At 38.9% G+C, this 21,152-nt stretch overlaps 1 protein-coding gene across 8 annotated transcripts in view; it reads left to right on the top strand.

Moving 5' to 3' along the window:
* Positions 1-21,152, top strand: part of PALS2 (protein associated with LIN7 2, MAGUK p55 family member) — a 75,715-nt gene that overhangs the window by 15,827 nt on the left and 38,736 nt on the right. For 6 of the 8 annotated variants that reach the window (XM_084896342.1, XM_084896341.1, XM_084896339.1 and 3 more), the window contains exons 2-7: positions 10,903-11,021; positions 13,189-13,341; positions 17,114-17,263; positions 17,913-18,140; positions 19,103-19,144; positions 20,417-20,548. In XM_084896342.1, the coding sequence (XP_084752468.1) occupies positions 10,905-11,021; positions 13,189-13,341; positions 17,114-17,263; positions 17,913-18,140; positions 19,103-19,144; positions 20,417-20,548 (822 nt within the window). In that variant the 5' untranslated portion in view covers positions 10,903-10,904. The remainder of the gene's footprint in view (positions 1-10,902; positions 11,022-13,188; positions 13,342-17,113; positions 17,264-17,912; positions 18,141-19,102; positions 19,145-20,416; positions 20,549-21,152) is intronic. The other 2 variants (XM_084896343.1, XM_084896346.1) reach the window with 1 other exon arrangement.

Consider the following 21,152-nt stretch of genomic DNA (forward strand, 5'->3'; position numbering starts at 1 on the left):
GGGCCGGCAAAAATATCCAGTTGGTCTGGTGTTCATGCTTGCCATTGGGAAATTTGCAATGAGAAAGATTAAAATAGTACTAGTGTTCAGTTGTCATTTCATCTACTTAGAGTGCTTTTTCACCACTTTTGAACATATTGCATATTCCTTAAGTTTCTTTCTTACAACCGGGAAGTCTTCCAGATAAGAAATGTGAGTTTAAAGCCTAAAATAATCTCTCCTTTTGGATATAGTACCTCTTTGGACTTTCTAAATTTCTAAAACTTGGTTAAATAATTAGTAAGGCTATTCTACCCTGTTTCCCCAAAAATAAGACAGTGTCTTATATTAATTTTTGCTCCCAAAGATGCACTAGGTCTTATTTTCAGGGAAACAGGGTAGAATAGCCTTACTAATTATTTAACCAAGTTTTAGAAATTTAGACATGTCTTATTTTTCCATGAAGAAGAATACGGTACACATTTATTGTTAAATGAAAATAAAGGAAATTTATTACCTGTATACGGTACGGTAGTTGTCAATACAAACCAGACAAACTGTGATTCCTACAGTATCAAGAATTTACTCATTTATTCAATGACAATCATGTCATCATTTTCTGGAACATCATCATAACAATCCAATTCCTGAATTTCCTGGTGAATTTCTTGTGACTCCATTTCTTTCAGAATCAGTGGACCAAATCTCTCATGTTTAGCCTGGGGGGACCTTATTTTCGGGGATGCCTTATATTTCGCTCAGAAGGAAACCTGTAAGTAGGTCTCATTTTTGGGGAAACACTGTATGTAAGGTTTTTGTGTGGACACATGGAATCAAAGTTTCCTAACATTTAAACTATACACACACACACACACACACACACACACACATATACTAGAGGTCTGGTGCACGAAAATCATGCACTCAGGGCAGGGGGTCCCTCAGCCTGGCCTGCACCCTCTTGCAGTCTAGGAGCCCTTAGGGGACGTCCAACTAACGGCTTAGTCCCGTGGGGAGCAGGACTACGGTAAGCCATCAGTCAGACGTCCTAGTGCTGCCACAGAGATGGAAAAGACTCCCGCCACCGCCGCTGCCCTCGCCAGCCCTGAACCCAGCTTCTGGCTGAGCTGTGCTCCCCCTGAGGGAGCACACTGACCACCAGGGGGCAGCTCCTGCATTGAGCGTCTGCCCCCTGGTGGTCAGTGTGCGTCAAGGTGACTGGTTGTTCTGCTGTGTTGTCAATTTGCATATTAGCCTTTTATTATATAGGATATTTTTAATTTTTTATTTTTTGTAAACTATATTTTAACATTTTGTACAAGGACCTCTTACATGGGGAGCCTGTGTTCCCCTGTCTTCTAACAATGCTCCTCGGTTCTCTATCTCTATTTCTTGTTCCCCAGAGGCTGGCACATTGAACTTTTTAGCCGATTTCCTTGCATTTAGCTCCGTATCAGTAAATGGCATGCTTATGTTGCTAACTCTTGATTTTTCAGTTTGTTTGTTGCTGTTTAATAAATTTTATTGATTTTTTACAAAGAGGAAGGGAGAGAGATAGCTTGAAACGTCGATGAGAGAGAAACATCAACCAGCTGCCTCTTGCACACCCCCTACCGGAGATGTCCCTGCAACCAAGGTACATGCCCTTGACCGGAATCGAACCTGGGACCTTTCAGTCCGCAGACCGACGCTCTACCACTGAGCCAAACCCGTTTCGGCTTGATTTTTCAGTTTTAATCATTTTTTTATTTCTGCTTTTGCTTTTCTCTTTCTAAGAGCCTTTTTGTTTTTCTCACATTGATGCAGGACAATGGCATGTACCTCTGATGCAGGCTCTGTGTTTCAGTTTTTTCTTATTTTCCATCTTTTCCTCTTGGTTCTGCATTTGGGAGTTTACTCTGACTTAATTTTTCCTATTAGCAGTTTCAGTTTTCTTCTGTCATTTAGTGTGATGTTGGATTGTTAAACAGCGTGACAAGGTTTTTAATTGCCGGAACTACTTCCTCTGGGTTTGCTCCATTTTCTCCCTCTTATTGGCCCGTTCCTTTCAGAGTGTGACAGTCTCTCACGGACCGCTGACAATGCTAGTAAAAATAAGTTGTAAAGTTCTGTTCTCGGCACCATCTGCTTCCCCTCGTTTAGTCTTTTCAGCTCTGCCTACTGTCACTGGTATTTTCTTCAAATGCCTGGTGATCTAGAATAGTTGGCTCGTATGTATCAGTGAGGGACCGGGTTGGCTCACGGAGAAGATCTCTGATGAGGGTTTCCTCCAGCCGTGCAGGCAGCCCTCTCTGACACGGGAGCAGAGCAGGACTGAGTGGGGAGCCGTCCTCAGGCAGGCTGCTGCTTTCCGTCTGTAGGCAAGAGCAGGTGAGCAAGCCGGGAGCCCTCATGAGAGCTAAGTTAACAACTTACCGACATAGAGCACATTAATATTAGTATTAACGCAGTGCTGTAAGTCGGCAGAACCGAAGGGGAGACAGTGGTACTGCTCCTGGAGTGTGGGAAGGGTGTGAGGGAGGCTTGGCTGTCATAATTACGGAACACTGCAGGCATCTATCTGGTGGAGAGCAGTCCTGTGCAGAAAGAATGTCTGCTCCCCAGATGCCCAGAGTTTCCTGTTTGAGAAACACTGCCTTAGTGTATTCACTCCTGCACCCCGCCCTCTTTAGCTCTGTTGTGAAGAACCAGATTTACCTCGGCCTCTCACTCAGCATCCGTGTCAGGACCCCTCCCCATGCAGGACAGGCAGCCAGGATCTCTGGGAAGAACCTGGTGGTGGTTCGGCCAGAAAGGGGGCAGCCCTTGCGAATGGGGTTCCTTCATTGCCCTGCTCCTCCACTGTGCTGTCCTGTCCCTTGGTTGGAGTCTCCCTAAGAATGCTTTGGAAAACACAGCCTCGCCTTTTGATTCAAGGTGTAAAATGGTGACATGCATTCAAGGACTTCAGTAGGAGGGGCTGAGGTTTGGTTATTTCTGTTGGGGCGCCTTCCGCCAGTGACTCCCTTCTCTCCCATCTCGTCACCCTGCCGTCTCCATCCTAGAAAGAGTTAAACACTTCCCTCCTTCCCTGTGCTCCCCGATGTGAATAATGCAGTAGGAAGTGTTGTTCTGGGAATTTCCCGTGCATTATTTAACAGCAACAGCCCTGAGAGAGGGAGACACACTGTCCTCCTCCGAGCAGGTGGAAGGCTGCCTGGGAGGTGAGCCAGGGACCAGGGTTTTCGGACCAGTTCAGTGGCGAGTCCAGGTCCTTCCCCGCTCTGCTGCATCCTCCAGCTGTGACTCCTTCCTGGGGTGCTTACCACTGTGCTTCAGACACGTGTTCACACGCTGCGTTCTATTCTAGGTTGAATTGGGGGGGGGGGGGGGCGGGTAGAGAGTATCTCTGTATTCTGCAGCATCTAACACTGTGTGTGGCCTGTAAGCACTCAGTGTTGACTAAATTAATGGAGCACCTCAAGATGTTTCTTTTCTTCTTTGATTCAGTAAAACCAAATTAGAATTTCAAGATATGAGGCTGAGGTTTTGACAGCAATAGTCATATTATAGGAAACAGTTGTCTGATTGACATAGCGGTTTACCAGAAGAGCTCAGCTGTCACGGTCCAGTCAGTTGTGTGAAAATAGTTGTGTCAAAATGTAACCTCCAAGAAACCTGAGTTGATCCACATTTCAGTCAGTCCTTTTTTTCTGCATCACTCCTTGGAAATGTATTTTTTAAAAGAATGTTGCTGCTCTACTGCAAGTGCATCAGAAGTAATGTAACTTTTAGGGGCCTCCTTTGGAGTCAGACTTAAATCTTTCCGAATGCATATGGAATGGGATTTTATTTATCATATCCTGGATTCTGTGAACTGTGCAGCACGGTCCTAGGGAAATAATTATTTTATCTATAAAATTCTTGCAGAAATGAATTTTAGCATCTTATGAAAACTTAATTCCCCATTTTCAATAGGGAATTCAATTTGTTGAATTGACGTGAATATACCACCAAATGTGCTTACAAAAGGATTTTTAATATTAAAATAAACTCCAGTTCTAATTTATTAAGACTACTTTATTTAATTCTAAAACTTGGTAGAAATGCTTATGTAAAACAATTCTAGAAAGCTTTTAGAACAGAATATAGGTGGGTAAATACCGTGCGTTTTATTAAATTTGCTTCACATACTGAATATATTGTGGAAAGTTAGAGATGGATTTATATTTAAGAAGTATTTTGCCATTTTAGTAGGCTAACCATTGAAAGAGATACCACTTCCTTCTTTATGGCTTGTACAATTTGTAAGAAATTGATAGCTTTAAGATTACTGTTGCTTTCTAAACTCCACATTTTGCTGATTCCAAGTATTATAGAGACATTTTATTTTATAAATAACATTTAACTTAGAAACTAGTCTTAATTTTGGTAACAGGACAATATTGCATTTTTGTAACTGAAATATCGAGAATTTAGGATGTACCAGACTGTGGTCTAGTTGCTGGGAATACAGGTTTGAACAAGACAGACATGATTTCTGTGCTCAGAGTTAGTTTAGAAAGGAAATTGTACGTTGAACAAATACCACAAATATTATACACGTTTGTCAGAGTTGTGAAGTGTAGAATACTATGAATATATGTAATAGGAGACTTGATCCTAATTGGGGAGGCCGGGGACATAGGTATTCTGCTCCTGAAGGGTGCCAATGAACTAGATACATAAAGGTAGTTTCCTTCTATTCTTACTGGGATAAAATGTTCCATTAGAACTGACTGTGCGTTCTGTTTGACATGTTAGAAGCATTGAGATGATTGTGGGTGTTTGTTTTTTTCTTATAGTGTGAACATATATTAAAGTATATTATGTACTTTTAAAATGTTGAACCAGCCGAAGCCGGTTTGGCTCAGTGGTGGAGCATCGGTCTGCAGACTGAAGGGTCCCAGGTTTGATTCCTGTCAAGGGCATGTACCTTGGTTGCAGGCACATCCCCGGTGGGGGGTGTGCAAGAGGCAGCTGGTTGATGTTTCTCTCTCATCGACGTTTCTAGCTCTCTATCTCTCTCCCTTTCTCTCTGTTAAAAATCAATAAAAAATATATATTTTAAAATGTTGAACCATCTTTATGTCACTAGGATAAACTATAGTTGACTCTTGTTATTTTTAAAGACGTTATTTTCAGTTTGTCAATATGTTTAAGATATTTGCATATTTGCTCATCAGTGAGTTTAGTTTATAATTTTCTTTGAGTTTTGAAATCCATATAGAAGTTGGGAAGATTTCGATCTTTTCTATGTTTTATTTTAAAAACAAGAAATACCGGTACCTCTTTCTTCAAGGTTTTATAGCCTATATTCTTAAATCTCTAGGGCTAATGTCTTTTATAAAAGGTTATCTTTGTAAACGTTTGCAATTTCTCCTATTTTGAACTATTTTCATTTTTATCTCTTTTTCCTAAACTTCAATAATTAACATTTTCCGAGAAAATCTCTACCTGATTAAATTTTAAATAAAGTTCTTTGTGTTCTCTTTTTAATCTTTATGCCTGCAATTATTTTCTCATTGCATTTCTAATGTTATGTGTCTTCTCTTACTGTAAGCAGACTAGCCAAGTATTTGTCTATTTTTGCTGGTCTTTTGAAAATGCCAGCTTATTGACTAAATCTCTGGTTCTTTATTTTTTTAATTGATTTCTTCTTTCCCTATTATTAATTCTTTTTTTTTCTACTTCTTAGTTTCCCATTACCTTATAAATTTTAGTCTTTCATAATCCACAGTGGTTTTCTCATACTTTCTCTCTCATTGCCCTTTTCTATGGGAGAATTCTTCAATTTGATCTTCCCACACATTATACAATAACTTAATCCTGTTCTTTATCCATTTTGCTTTCTTTCCTCTCCCCAACACATTCCAAAGTTTCTTTGGCAGATGATGCTTCTGTTTGTTGAATTAGTTGAGTTGCATTCATGCTGCTCGTTTTCATAAGTGTTTTGTGATTCTTGATTTGTTCATATTTGTAATTGAATGGTCTAGATTAAATATATTAATTTTTCTACAGCTCAAATAGGAATTCCACTTATATGTCATTGAATCTAGCTTCTGGTTAAAGGGTCTGTCCTTGTGATTATGCAGGGGGAGTGGAACTTGCAAAAATCTGACCTTCTGAGCTTTGGGACTTTTCCTTTCTTCCTGGAATCTCAGAGTACATTGGACACTTCCCTTTTTCTATGGCTCCCACCCAGTTTTGCAAGGTTCCCACTGCTGAGAACTTCTAACTCATACATTAAACTTTTACATACTCTAGAGCAGGGGTCCTCAAACTTTTTAAAGTGGGGGCCAGATCACGGTCCCTCAGAGAGCTGGAGGGCCGGACTATATGAACTACTAATTCCTACTGTAACACCTCGGCTGCGCTCACTGCCCAAAAAACCTGGCGGGCCAGATCAGACTCCTCTGCGGGCCGCATGTGGCCCGCGGGCCGTAGTTTGAAGACCCCTGCTCTAGAGTTACCTTGTGGTTATCCATGTCTGAGTAATTATAGATTAGGTTAACGTTTCAATGTTTTATAAGGTTAATTATTACTCATATCTTATACATTTTCTCATTATTTTGTCATGTGTTTAGGATAATTTAGTTTAAATTAAGAACAATTGTATTTTTTAATAGTTCATTTTATTAGACAACTAATTTATAAAGTAAGCTGACTTGTTAGGGGAAACCATTCCTCCATAGTGTCACACCTCACCTCAGTAAAAGGGGGGCATGGGAGTTTGCCCGGTGTCAGACACTGTCTGTTTTATTCACAACGGAGTGTCGAACAGAAGTGTTAGGCCAGGTCCTTGCATGGCAGAGAAGTTGTGTTAATGTTCTGACATCCTGGTTTAACGGAGCCCAGGGCAACTTGTTCTACATCTACCCATGGTCTCACCTAACCTCCCCACTAACATCCGTCTTCCTTTCCCGCCACTCACCCCTGAGGTGCCCCAAATAGGTCCCATTTAACCATGGACAAGGGAAAGATCCAGAAGACACAGAGGCCCCTCACCCCAACTTTCACCTTAGGGATTAAGTAGCCTGGAGCAGGGAAAGTGAACTGTGATAAAAACCAAGTGAGGACTTTCTATTTTATTTTTAAAATATATTTTTATTGATTTCAGAGAGAAGAGGGGAGAGGGAGATTGAAACATCAGTGATGAGAGAGAATCATTGATTGACACCTCCTGCATGCCCCCATTGGGGGTCAAACCTGCAACCCAGGCATATGTCCATGACCGGAATCGAACTGGGATCCCCCAGTCCACAGGCCAGTGCTCCATCCATTGAGCCAAACCGGCTGGGGCCTAAGTAAGGATGTTTAAAGAAGCATTGACAGGAACATTAAGAATAACATCTGACTGCAGCTTCAGAAAGAAAGTGCACCAGGGGAAAATAGTCTTAGCAGATGTTGTGAAACTGCCCGTCAGAAAGGGCTGGGACGGTCTTCTGAGCTTGGGACTCAGAGGGGCTTGGCTGGTCCTGTCTGCACCTGCCGAGCTGGATGTGCTGGGGTTGCCTGCAAACACAGCATGGTCTGTCCGCTCCATCTTCAGTGAGAGGCCTCAGTGCTCTCCGGAGTGCTGCCAGTGTGGACAGTTGTCCACGAAGCTCTGCACCTCACGGAAGTGCTGAGTGCTGCAAGTTCATAGTCCTCTCCTGACGTGGGGAGTATGTCACCTGCTGGGTGTTGGGGAGGTGTCAGGGGACTGGGTAGGTCTTTGGCTGCTGGTATTGTTTTTTTGTTTTGTTTTTTATTGATTTTTTTACAGAGAGAAAGGGAGAGAGAGAGAGTTAGAAACATCGATGTGAGAGAAACGTCCATCAGCTGCCTCCTGCACACCCCTCACTGGGGATGTGCCCGCAACCAAGGTACATGCCCTTGACTGGAATCGAACCCGGGACCCTTCAGTCTGCAGGCCGACGCTCTGTCCACTGAGCCGCACTGGTTTCGGCTGGCTGCTGGTATTGTTGCTGAGAGCTTTCCCTTGGTGCTTTGGCCAGGGTGGCCCAGCAGTCAGTGCCTGCTGATAGTGCAGGTTCTCAGTCTGCAGAGCCGGGTCCCCCAGAGGGCATTCCAGCAGGTCGTCAGAGGCACACCCTCGCAGGAGGTGCTGGTGTTTCAGGTCCAGCAGGCAGGAGCAGAAGCCCTTGCTCATTAGGGGGGAGCCTGGCGGGGGTGGCATCCAGCAGTGTGCCGATTCTGGGGATTCCCGCGGTAGCATCCTGCTCGTCCTCCGCCCGCAGCTGGGGCTCCGGCTTGGTGCGCCGAAGCCTAAATCGTTGAGTATGTGGTCTCCACTTGCAAGTCTTTGGGGGCCTGAGTCCCACAGGGACATGAGGTCTTCAAGATTTCATCAAAAAGTCCATGTTTGCGTCTTCACAAAAACAGCCGTACAGACACCTGGCTGCTGTGGGCCTTCCCCAGCATCTCATTCACCTGGCCAGCCCATTGCTGCCAGATGCCAGGGCCTCCCGACCCGTGCAGCACGTCATGGGTTTATGGCAGTGATTTTCAACCTTTTCATCTGGCCGCACACACAAGCTAACACTAGCATTCCGCAGCACAGCAAAAAATGTATTTTTTGCCTATCTGACAAAAAGAAAAAGTATAGTTTTAATTCATTCACACCGATGGCTATTGTTTTGTTGGCTGTTATTTTTATTTGACAATCTACGTGAAAAGGGGTCACTGCCCCTGACCAAGTATCGCATGTTTTAAAATCACTGTGGCACACTATTGACCTGTAGTGTGCGCTCAGCTTTCCTGGAGCTCCGTGGCCATTTCCTTACGGGGGAAACCAAGCTGGGCGTGGCCAGAAGACATGGCTGTGTGGGCAGGCCTAGTGTTCTAACAGAAAATGGATAGATAAGTGGGTAAATTAAAAGGTAGCAATGTGAGCATTTATCCAGAAACATAGGTGTGATTAAAAGAAACTTAAAATCAAAGTCGTTACTTTTGGAGGGGGGCAGATAGTATGGAACAGAGCACTGCTATATTTCATTATAAGCCACTTAGTGATACAATGTGACGTTTAATGTTTATTTTTTATTTTAATAAAAGTAGGATATATTACAACCAGACAACTACAATATTAGATTTATTATTCTTTAAAATTATGAAGAGATAACATTAGTAAATTAAACTGAAGAAAATGAAGAGTGATACTGAATGAAGTGGGGGAGGTGGGGGTCACTCTCTTACATGTGCGTGTTCAGTTATCCCAGTACCATTTGTTGGGAAGGTGATTCTTTCCTTCATCGAATGGTCTTGTCACCCTTGTTGAAAATCAATTGACTATGAGTGTATGGATTCTTAGTTAGTTATATCTTTATGCCTTTCTTGAGTACTGTAGCTCTCAGTCAGATTTGAAATTAAGTATGGCTCTCCCAGCTTTGTTCTTTTTGAAGCTTGTTTGGCCATTCTGTGCTCCCTGCATTTCTCATGTGGATTTTAGAATCAACTTATCAATTTCTGCAAAAGCAAACACACAGGCACCTGAGATTTTGATAGGGATTGCATTAAATCTGTAGATCAGTTTGTGTATATTGCCATTGTCATCTTAACAGTTTGTGAATTTTGGGATATCTTTCTATTATTTGTCTTCTTTAAATAGACATTTTATAGTTCTAGTATACAGATCTTGCAATTCTTTTGTTACATTATTAATAATTGTTTTGTTTTTTATACTGTTGTAAAAGGAATGATTTTCTTTCATTTTCGGGTTGTTCAATGCTAGTGTATAGAAACACAATTGATTTTTGTATTTTGATCTTGTATCCTGTAACCTTGCTGAACTCATTTATACTAATGTATTTGTATATTCCTTAAGATCTTAAATATATAAGATCATGTCAAAAAAAAAAAAAAGATAGATTTACTTATTCCTTCCCATAGCCCTAGCTGGTTTTGCTCAGAGGATCTCAGGTTGAAATCCGGTCAAGAACACTGCAGGAGGCAACCAATCAATGTGACTCTCTCACATTGATGTTTCTCTCTCTCTGTCTCCCTCCCTCCCTTCCATTCTATCTGAGACAATGGAAAAAATATCCCCGGGTAAGAATTAACATTAAAAAAAAAAACTTTCCATAAGCCCAGAATCAGATGGCTTCTCTGGTGAATTCTATCAAATATTAAAGAATTAAAACCAATTCTTCACACTCTCTCCCCAAAAAAGGAGAGGAAACACTTCCCAATTATTCTGTGAGATACCAAATCCAGACAAAGACATCACAAGAAAATGACAGTCAATAAATATCCTTTATAAATGAAGATGCAAAAATCTTTAATAAAAAACTAGCAAACTGGATCTAGCAACACTGAAAAGGATTTTTTTAAATATATTTTATTGATTTTTACAGAGAGGAATTGAGAGGGATAGAGAGTTAGAAACGTCAATGAGAGAGAGACATCGACCAGCTGCCTCTTGCACACCCCCCACTGGGGATGTGCCCACAACCAAGATACGTGCCCTTGACCAGAATCGAACCCGGGATCTTTCAGTCCACAAGCCGATGCTCTATCCATTGAGCCAAGCCGGTTTTGGCTAAAAAGCATTTTATATAATGACTAGTACAATTTATCCCAGGAATGCTAGGGCGGTTCATCAACATATGAAAATCTATCAATGTAATACACTGTACTATTGATAGGACAAAAACAAAAAACCACCTGAGATCCTCTGACCCCTGAGCAAAACCAGCTAGGGCTATGGGAAGGAATAAGTAAAACTATCCTTTTTTGACATGATCTTATATATTTAAAATCTTCAGGAATGTACAAATACATTTATCGAGGTGACATTGGTTAATAACATGTTTCAAGTGTACAGTTCTGTAATCCATTGTCTCTGCATTGCACAGTGTGCTCACCAGAGGTTTTTTTAACACGTTGTTCTTATCTCGGCAGAAATGCAGCAAGTGCTGGATAACCTTACGGAGCTGCCCTCCTCCACGGGAGCAGAAGAGATAGACCTAATTTTCCTCAAGGGGATTATGGAGAATCCAATCGTAAAGTCACTTGCTAAGGTATATTGGTTTATTCATAGGATTACTAAATTGTTTTTTTAAAGTATTTTTACAGAGGTCTTTTCAGATATTACTGTGTTAGAACTTAGGCTTAGTTAGCAAATAATACCACATAATGAAATCTCAGTATACATCAAAATTTGTTACAGCACTTTTAAACTTTTAGGGAAATCTAACTGAACCGTCATGTTGTAGTGTTGTGGGCCCTACTACACCACAGGGAAAAGATCCCGGCTCCGTCTTCATTTTTAGCAATAGCAAAATTCGGACATCCTCTTTTCTTTTCTTTTTCTTAAATTGGATTTATTGAGATAATATTGGGTAATAAAATTATACAGATTTCAGGGGCTGGTTTTCTTATTTTACATTAGACCATGCACCTTTTTTTTTACTTCTTACATCTAGAACTTTTGAAATCTTATTTTCTCTTGGATAGCCTTGGTATTTTAAGTCTATTTCCATATCAGCTCTGTAATAATCTCTTTAACTCATTCATCTTTTATAGCTATTTTTGGCCCAGTTTTTTTTCTCTTACACTGTTTTCCTGGAATAATTTTTACATACATCACTAAAGTTCAGTGCCTACTGCTTCCCAGCCCTGCCCTCCCACTCTGCCGGTTCACCCGTGGTTCTTGCTCTCTGATCTTTTTTTTCACAGAGCCATTTGTCATTCCCAGAATATTGATTTCACCCTCTCCTTTGATCATTTTTTAGCCACTTGTCTTTTCCTGAGACTTCTGAAAAACCATACCTTTTTCAGAGTTTTCCATTGGTCAGAGGTAATTAATGATGCAGATTCTTTATTTTACTCATAAACTTAATCTTTCTAAGATCACACGATATAAAGATTTCGGCCCCAGGTAGCCACCTGCAGATTGCCCAACTGTAAGTTATATATATATATATATATATATATATATATATATATATATATATGCATACATACATACACACACACACACACACACACACACTAGAGGCCTGGCGCCAACATTATTCTTAGCATACATTTCATCTTTTTTCTATTATTATTAATAGAGAATGGTATTTGTCACTTTAGATATAGCCCACAATTCTTGTTTAAAAAGGTCATTTTTTTTTTTTTGCAAGCATGGTTGGACTGTGCTTGGGTGAAATACTTGGAAGTTCTGGAAGAGCATTTTCTTCTCTGCAGTTTATTTTTCTGAGGTGCAGTGGTGAATAGACTTCTCAGAACTGGCCGTACAAGAAGGCTATGCCAGTCACTTGTGGCAGGTGACATATCTTTATTGAATTATGCTGGCTTTCTAGTAGTGCTTTTTCTTAAAGGAAACAAGACCTATTTATTCAAATGCATGGGATTCATCTATCAGAGTTTCCTTTGTCCTTGGTTTGATTAGGTAAATTCCAGTTGGTACTCTTGTCTCTTGAAATCTACTAAATAAATTCTGACTTTAAATTTCTTTCACAAAATCTTAGAGCTAAAAAGCTATATATTTTTTTTTAAAAATCCCATTTGCCATTGTAACAACAAGGTGAGGTTAGCATGGCTGTCTGTATAGTGAAGAAGTCAAATAAGTAGTGTAGGTAAGGCAGTTGATCAATGATTCTCTCTCATCATTGATGTTTCTATCTCCCCTTCTCCCTCCCTCTCTCTGAAATCAATAAGAAACAACAACAACAAAATTAAATAGGCCACAAGACAATAAAAAACATACTTTTTATCCAACAGAATTTCCTAATGACTTTCTAGTCTAGGCTCAAATTCTAGATGAAACTTTATTAGGAACATAATCATTATATAAATCACCATTCAAAAAAAAATCATTTTGGGAAACTCATAGTCCAAATCAGCAAATAAATCAGTGCAGGAAAACAGTTCTTGAACTGGATCTTGAAGGACAGCGTATTTCGTTGTGTTGTGTTTTTTTTTCATAGCTTAATTATAAAAATGAGTTTTTCATGGCGTAGAATAGGAATAGAAGCCAACATTTATTATACTGCATGAAATCATTTACTTACAAAAATCTATATATTGCCTCTGATTGAAATATTAAATTTGGTTTCTATGAATCACACTTTTAAGTCACATCTTTTAAAACTTTATGAAAAGAAGCAAATCAAGAGGAAAACCACAGTCGAGTCAAACAATATGTGTTATTACTTTTCCTATACTGTCTTTTCAAAGGCTCACGAGAGGCTGGAAGATTCAAAACTAGAAGCTGTCAGTGACAATAACTTGGAATTAGTCAATGAAATCCTTGAAGATATCTCTCCTCTAATCAGTGTGGACGAAAATGTGGCGGAACTGGTTGGGATACTCAAAGAGCCTCACTTCCAGGTAAACTTCCTGTGTTCCCAGACAGTCTCCTTTCGTGTTAAGTTCCGGTTTGCGATGAGGTCTTAAATATTATTTAGGTCCATGTGTAAATTCCAACACAGATGTTTTAATCTGATTCTGAGGATACACACATGTAACTAAAACACATTACATCAGAAAGGATTTTTCTTGTGTCATTAAAAAAAAAAAAAAGCCAAATCTGATTCACCATCAGATCATATGCTAGAAACATCTTTCTCTGTGATAGTGGCTTTTTCTTCTTCACTACCACTGTTTCCCAGACCTCCTTGTGACCAGTGTTGCTTCTAGGATTGGGATGTAGTTGATAACCTTGGGACATCAGAGAGCAATGTAAGGATAGGAAGTATAACATAACATACTTTTGATAGATACAAAAAATAAGTGCAATGTAAGCATTGGTCTATATCAGTGTTTCCCAAAGTGTGGTACGCGTACCTCCAGGGTTACGGGAAGAGTTTGGTGGGGGTATGCATTGCACCGGAGTTTGGTGGGGATAGGCACTGCACCGTGCTTAGCTGCGCCTAATTCTACGTTCTCATGAGTACGAGGGGTACTCAGCGTTACGAAAATTATAGAAGGGGTACACATATGTCAGAAGTTTGGGAAACACTGGTCTATATCAATGAAGAGTTAATCATTTTAACAAAGGAAAACTAGTTTCAGGAGAGAAAGGGAGTGGAGAAGATTTCTTATAAATCTGTAATGAAGACAGTGTGGTATTGGGTTAGCATTAGGAAAATAGATTAACCGACAAGAATAGCAACCCCAAAAATATATCCATACACATATGGCGACCTGTCTTATGATAGAGAGTTACATTTGAGAGGGGGAAGAATGGACTGTGTGGGATAGAGAAATAAAGTGTCCCTTGCTTTCCACTGAAGATCTTGCGGGGCAGCACCCCTTGCTTTTTCCTCAAAGACTTTGTCTGATCCCAACAGTGTTAATGTAAAACATGAAGATTTAGAGTGCGATGGTTCCTACATAAATACCTTAGGTACAAAAACATGGACACATCAGAGACACCCCTTATGCAGACAGACACCCCTTATGCGGGGGCCAGTTGGTTAATGCCTTATAAAACATATTAAGGTATTGGGCCTTAATCCATAGGACAGCAGAAAACCATGGGTGGGGATGAGAGGGGGCATTTAACAGGGAGAGGTCTGATTATGGAGCTAGATTGTTAAGTACTGAGGCAAGAAGTTGTGGTCGCAGTATAAAATGAGGATTTTCCAGTGTTACGACACAAAATCAACAGGACTTGGCGACTGGCTACATGTGACAGTTGCAGAAGAGAGCTGTGGGAAGTTGATTAAGGGTGGAATTTATGACAGTTGGCATCACTAAGATTAGGAATCCTCAACGACATGTGAATGTTGAGGCCACGTTGGGTCTGTGATACCTCCGGAGCATCTGGGTAGTGCTTTTAGGCAAGCTATCTAAATTTTAAGTAAATACATAAAACTTAATCAGTATACATTTATATAAAACTAGAAAATACCAAGCAAAAATACAAAAATTAAGGCATTCTTATGACCCAAATTACTATATTATCTTAGTGCTTATTCCTCCATTTTTTTCCTGTGTATAAATGTACTTTCTTTTCTTTACAAATTGAGATCATTTTTCCCAAGGTATTGTGTACCGTATTTTTCGGACCTTAAGACGCACCGGACCATAAGACGCACCAGTTTTTAGAGAAGGGAAATGAAGAAAAAAAGATTCTGAAACAAATAGTGTCCTAAAATATTTTATGTGCATTAAAACCCAACATAACAGTCATAAACACATGTAATCAACCCTGTAAAGTAAGCAGCAGCATTTAGAACCATTTTAGAGCCGGGCAAGCACACAGAGACCACACAGAGCCGGGCAAGTAAAAAAACTTTTTTTTTACAGTATATGTGTAGGCTATATTTGGACCATAAGACGCAGGGACTTTTTCCCCCCACTTCTGGGGGGGAAAAAGTGCGTCTTATGGTCCGAAAAATACGGTAATTCACCCTTTTTTTCAATCATTGATTGCCACTTTTCCATGTAAGTGGACCTCTGTCTCAGGTGCACATCCTATATTCAGATGTCTTTATTTGATGCCAAAATACTCTTTACAGCTGGTTCGCACATGCAGGCTTCCAGCCTCGGTCCCTGTGCAGCTTCTGGTTGGACCATCTCTCTCCCTTGATTATGATATTGACCTTTTGAAGAGGTCAGGTCACTATCCGGTAGCATGTCCAACTTTCTGGATGTATCTGGTTGCTTCCCTTCTGTGTTGTTTAGATATCCTTCATATTTCCTGTAAACAGAAGTTCTATCTAAAGTTAATTATTTGGAATTCAAGTTCATTTTAAATGATATGATGCAACACGAATTAAATTGTATCAGAAATGTGTAGTGCCTGGTTGGCCCACCACTGTTGATGCCGAGTTTGGTCCCTGATTAAGGGCAATGACAGCCTAACCCTTCCTTTGAAAGCTTTTCCACTAGAGGTAATCTAGTACATTATTATTCTAGCATTATACAAATGCTGTTTCCTTTCAACCATTTACCTACATTAATAATCCTTGCCTGAATCAATATTTTCATTAGAGGTTGTACATGACATTTTTCAGATTCTCTCACTCTGCATATATTAGCTAGTGTTCTTATATAGAAAAGGTTTTTCCTCATCGAGTGGGCTATTGAGTTACTCTGTAATGCATTTCCCACTGAAATGTCAGTGAAACGCTTGATCCTTTCCTTTACCAATTTTCAGAGTAAAGAATTATTTAAAATAGCATTGGTCTATATTAATGAAGTGTGTTTTCAGTCTTTGGTTTTTTAAATAGCACTGTGGAGTTATGGATTTTTCATTAATTCAATATGTTTCAGTCCTCTACAATGCTTACTCTTTGATTTTCAAATTATCATAATTGTGTTATATTGTAGGCAGATTTTTAGTCTATCAATCTGAAGTAATGAAAGATCTGGAAGGAAGGAATAAAATTGGGAATTAACAATATATAAATAGTGGTTGAAATCATAGGAATGAATATTTCCTCAGAGGAGAGAACAGTAAAAACAAAGACCAGGTTAGAGATTTGAGTGACTGCAGCATTTATAGGAATAACTCTCTTACACGGATTTGTGCCCTTTTCCTTCTTTATTTAATTTTTTATTTTTTAGGTATATTTGCATCTTGACTAAAGAAGGAAGAGAGCACCTGCCAGTGTGGCTTGGGCACCCGCCCAAGCACCAGCAGGTCCCCGCTCCGTTCTCAGTCAGGGCACATGCCTCGGTGTGTGCCTGGTTCCCCTCGAGGGAGAGGAGGCACCCTTTTCCTTTTTGAGAATTTTCTTTAGTCTCTTACACATATTTTTATGAAATAGCCAGAAATTATCTATAAAACTTATATGTTAATTATCTATATTCTGAAACAGTTGACATTTGCTCCATTCTTCATATTTTTTTTAAAAAAATGTTTTTATTGATTTCAGAGAGAGAAGGGGAAAGAGGTAGAAACATCAATGATGAGAGAATCATTGATCAGCTGCCTCCTGCACACCCCCTACTAGGGATTAAGCTCACAACCTGGGCGTGTGCTCTGATGCGGAATTGAACAGTGACCTCCTGGCTCATGCGTCTATGCGCAGAATACTGAGGCATGCCAGCCGGGCTCTGCTTTGTATTTTGATTTATTTGTTTTTGAACGTGCATTTTAACATCTCGGAAAAAATTTTTTACCTTCGATTTATGTTTTGAATCCTTACAGTCACTCTTGGAAGCCCATGATATTGTGGCATCAAAGTGTTATGATTCACCTCCATCAAGCCCGGAAATGAATAATTCTGTGAATAATCAATTATTACCAGTAGATGCCATTCGTATTCTTGGTATTCACAAAAGGGCTGGGGAGCCATTGGTGAGTAGATAAATTAAACTGCTCTCATTTTCTTCACTTTCAGAACTCATGTCATTATGAAAACTTAAATTCTATTTGTTTTATGTGGTTTTTGGACTCTGTCTAAAATATACTCCCGATGCTGTTTCAACTTGATTTAGCATACAAAATTAAACCAAGAAAAAAATTAAACTGAAATAGAGGTCAGAAGTTTGCCAGTGGGTAGCAGATATTTCAGGAAATAAGTACTTCATTTTTTTCCTATGCCATTTGAAGAACTCAGCTCAGGTTGCTTGCTGATGAAGTACCAAAACATGGAAGAAAGTTGTTATTAAAAAGTGAAGAAATGGTAGGAAGAGTTCTCTACGTTTACAATTTCCTACTTAACATCATTATTTTTGGATCCTAACTTATAAAAACAGTGAAATGGGGGAAAGAAAAGCCAGGAACAAGGCATATCTGTCTTTTCTTGTCCCTCTGAGGTAACCTCTACCCTGTGGAATGGAGGACTTACCATGGAAGTCCTTTTTTGAGGGTGGTGTGTATTACCACAATTGCACATGGTTTAAGGATATTAGACACTTGAGACAGGAATATATATATTCATGAGTATTTAAAATTTATTTTTGAGTCTAAAATCAGTGACAATTCCGTTCCTTATTTCCTTTAGGGTGTAACCTTCAGGGTTGAAAATAATGACCTGGTAATCGCCCGAATCCTTCATGGAGGCATGATAGATCGACAAGGGCTGCTCCACGTGGGGGACATCATCAAAGAAGTCAATGGCCACGAGGTTGGAAACAACCCAAAGGAATTACAAGAATTACTGAAAAATATTAGTGGAAGTGTCACCCTAAAAATTTTACCAAGCTATAGAGATACCGTTATTCCTCAACAGGTTAGTAATAAGATTCCTGGTAATCTCTAGATTACTTTTATCTTTAATCACACTGTTGGATATAACTAGCCACAGTTGCTACTCTTTTGCTAAAGAAAAGAGGAGGGAAACTGTCTTATTTACAATAATTGTTCTGAAATGCCTTATTTTGTGAATTTTTGAATTTTTAAACTCCTGTGTTTAAAAGCCATTGTACTTCCTTTTCTTTCTTGCATCTTCTTTAGATTGTTACTCATTCAGAATATGGGGTTGAAATATTTTAGGTTGTGTTTAGCAACTTTTTAATAACGAGTGAATAGTTAACATCCATAGCCTCTTAGTGAAACCCTTTAAAATGCACTTAATAAAATGTCATTATACCTGACAAATATCTAATGACTTTAAGGTCATTACAAAATGTTTAGATCAAAGATTGGGTTCATTAATTTTTTTCAGACAAATTTTCAAAGTTCAAAACCAGTTTAATATATTCCAAAATTAATTTGATAAATTAATAAATAAAGATTATTTCTTCTAGGAATTATTTACACTTGAAAGGTATCATTTTTGTTCCACAAATAATGACATTTTCTGAACAATTTGATGGGAGTAGGGGAATGAATGTTTGAAATTTGGACTTCCTCGAAAAGTGTAAGCTTTATGGTTACAAAGCATATTCTGTCCACAGATAAGACTAATACACAGGCACGGTTATTCATTCAGTGCAGCTTTCTTGAGAAGTAAGGCGTATCCCAGTATTTTTACAACTTTGCACACTCATCTTTACCTGTGCCTCATCTCAAACCCCTCTATCTTTTTGCTGCTTTGATTTGTAATGTTCAGATATGGACAGTTCTTTCGGTCAGTAGTTGCTTGACTAAAGGAACGAACTAATAAAATGGGCCAGTGTTTGTTTATATTTTGTTGATTCATTGTCCCTGTAAAGCCCGGCTTTATTTATGCAATGAACAATGTGTTTTTAGAGTGGCATCAATATGGAGAGGCATCCAGCCCGCGTCCGGCAGGTATGATGTTGTTCCAGGGCATCCTCTGCCACCCCATTTCTCTGTCCTTTCAGACAGCTAAGTCTGCCTTGATTAAACGTAATCATCTGGATTTTCTCCGTTGCCAAATCATTGAGCTGCATGCTGTTGTCAAGTTAGCCAGTTCTCACGTTTTAGGCAAGCTTAATATTACTTGATGTTTGCATTTTAGATATTTCTAAAAATTGTATATCATAAAACATTATTGGCTTACTGATTTTTTAAGCATTAATATTTAGCCTTTCCAAAGTTATTGAAAATGTTCAGAATGCTTTCTTTGAAAATCATCTAATCATAAATAACTAAAATTTTATCAAATTTTCCAATATGCATCCACAATATTGCATTTTACTACACTAATAATAAAATGTATCTGCTTGTGTTATTTGAGTATCTTGTGTGGTTATATTTATAGAAACATGATAAGTAGAAAAATAACATTTTGACTAATTATGTGTTTTCCTGCTTGTTAAAGTTTACCTGATTAATGCTAAGTAAGTTCTTTAGAAGTTAAAATTTGAATCTCTATAAATATGCATGAAAAAAATTGTTTTAAGAAAGTAATCTGTCTGAATTTGCCATCAAATACTGAAAATGCTTAGCTTAATTAGAATTCAAATTAAAGTGACTAAGCAAAATATTCTAGATACTGGAGATCATAACTAACTGGTAATTGACATACTTATATTGATAAAAACAGATTCAAAAGAAATTTGTATAATTAAATGAGTTTAAAATAGCTTCCAGCCTTTTTCAGTACTTATTTAATTCAATGGTGATCATTTAAATCAGAGCAAGATGATTCCAGAGAAATATTTTCCACACTAGTTTTAGCCAGTGTACTGGTAAGTCTATGTGGTTACTTTTTAAAGGTTACTAAATATATTTTGACTTCAACATGAACTTTCCTTATTTAATTTTGGTTTCAGAGCCCTTTCAAAAAGTCAGTCCTGATGTATCTGAAATATATGCCTTAAATAAACTGCATATATTATTTAGGATGTTAATGTGGTGCTGATGTTTATTTCATATTTTCTTTTCTGATACCAAATTATTAATATTCTAATAATTTAATTTTTATTTGAGAAAGACAAGTTCCATAGTTGAAGTATTAAATACATTATCAATTGCAATAAAATCAACGTGGTTTGAAAAAGATTTTAAAAATCCCGTGATAAATGGTGCATCTATAGTACTTTTAATTGTTTCCATTTCATTTCCTCGTTTAACAGTACTTTTAACTGTGTGTTTTAGGTATTTGTGAAATGTCATTTTGATTACAATCCATACAACGATAGCCTGATACCCTGCAAAGAGGCAGGATTGAAGTTTTCGAAAGGAGAAATTCTTCAGATTGTAAACAGAGAAGATCCGAATTGGTGGCAGGTGAGTGTGCTGTCCAGAAGTCCTCAACCTGCTTTTTTATTTTCATCCTTAATGTGGCCAATGTCTGCATATTCAGGAAAGAGGTATTAGCATTCGTTCCAGTGCTTTTACCTGCATGAACAACTCTGGCTGCAGGGCTGCTAATTTTGTGGACAGAAGACCAAATTGAGTGGGAATTTGTGAGTGGCTGTTAATAAACGCAGAATTAGCTAACCTGTGGTGCCACTGCTGGTTTAGGGATTAGCCCTGTTGGTGCTTCCCCCTGGCTGATTGCAGTAAGATACAGAATTAGGCAGGAACAACTCATTTGGGGGCCTCCCTTTTCAGTATTTTTGTTTTAACTAAGAAGTCTTTTATTGTGGCTGTAGTAGTCTTTCTCTTGTCTCCCTTCCCTCTGAATACTTTCATGGGAGTATAAATAATACATAATTTTTAAGCTCTGAAATCTATTTGCCCACCTCTTCTCATTTATTGAGAAATGAAGGCGTGCTTTATTGTCAGTGTTGTTTTTGATCGAGGTTTGAATTCTGTGTGTATGGAAAGGATGTGTGTTAGCGCTGTATTTTGCCCCTTCTGTTTTCCAAAGCTGTGTGACGATGATCTT

This window comes from Pipistrellus hanaki (assembly GCF_964339955.1).
Source record: "Pipistrellus hanaki genome assembly, chromosome: 10".
Taxonomy (NCBI): Eukaryota; Metazoa; Chordata; class Mammalia; order Chiroptera; family Vespertilionidae; genus Pipistrellus; species Pipistrellus hanaki.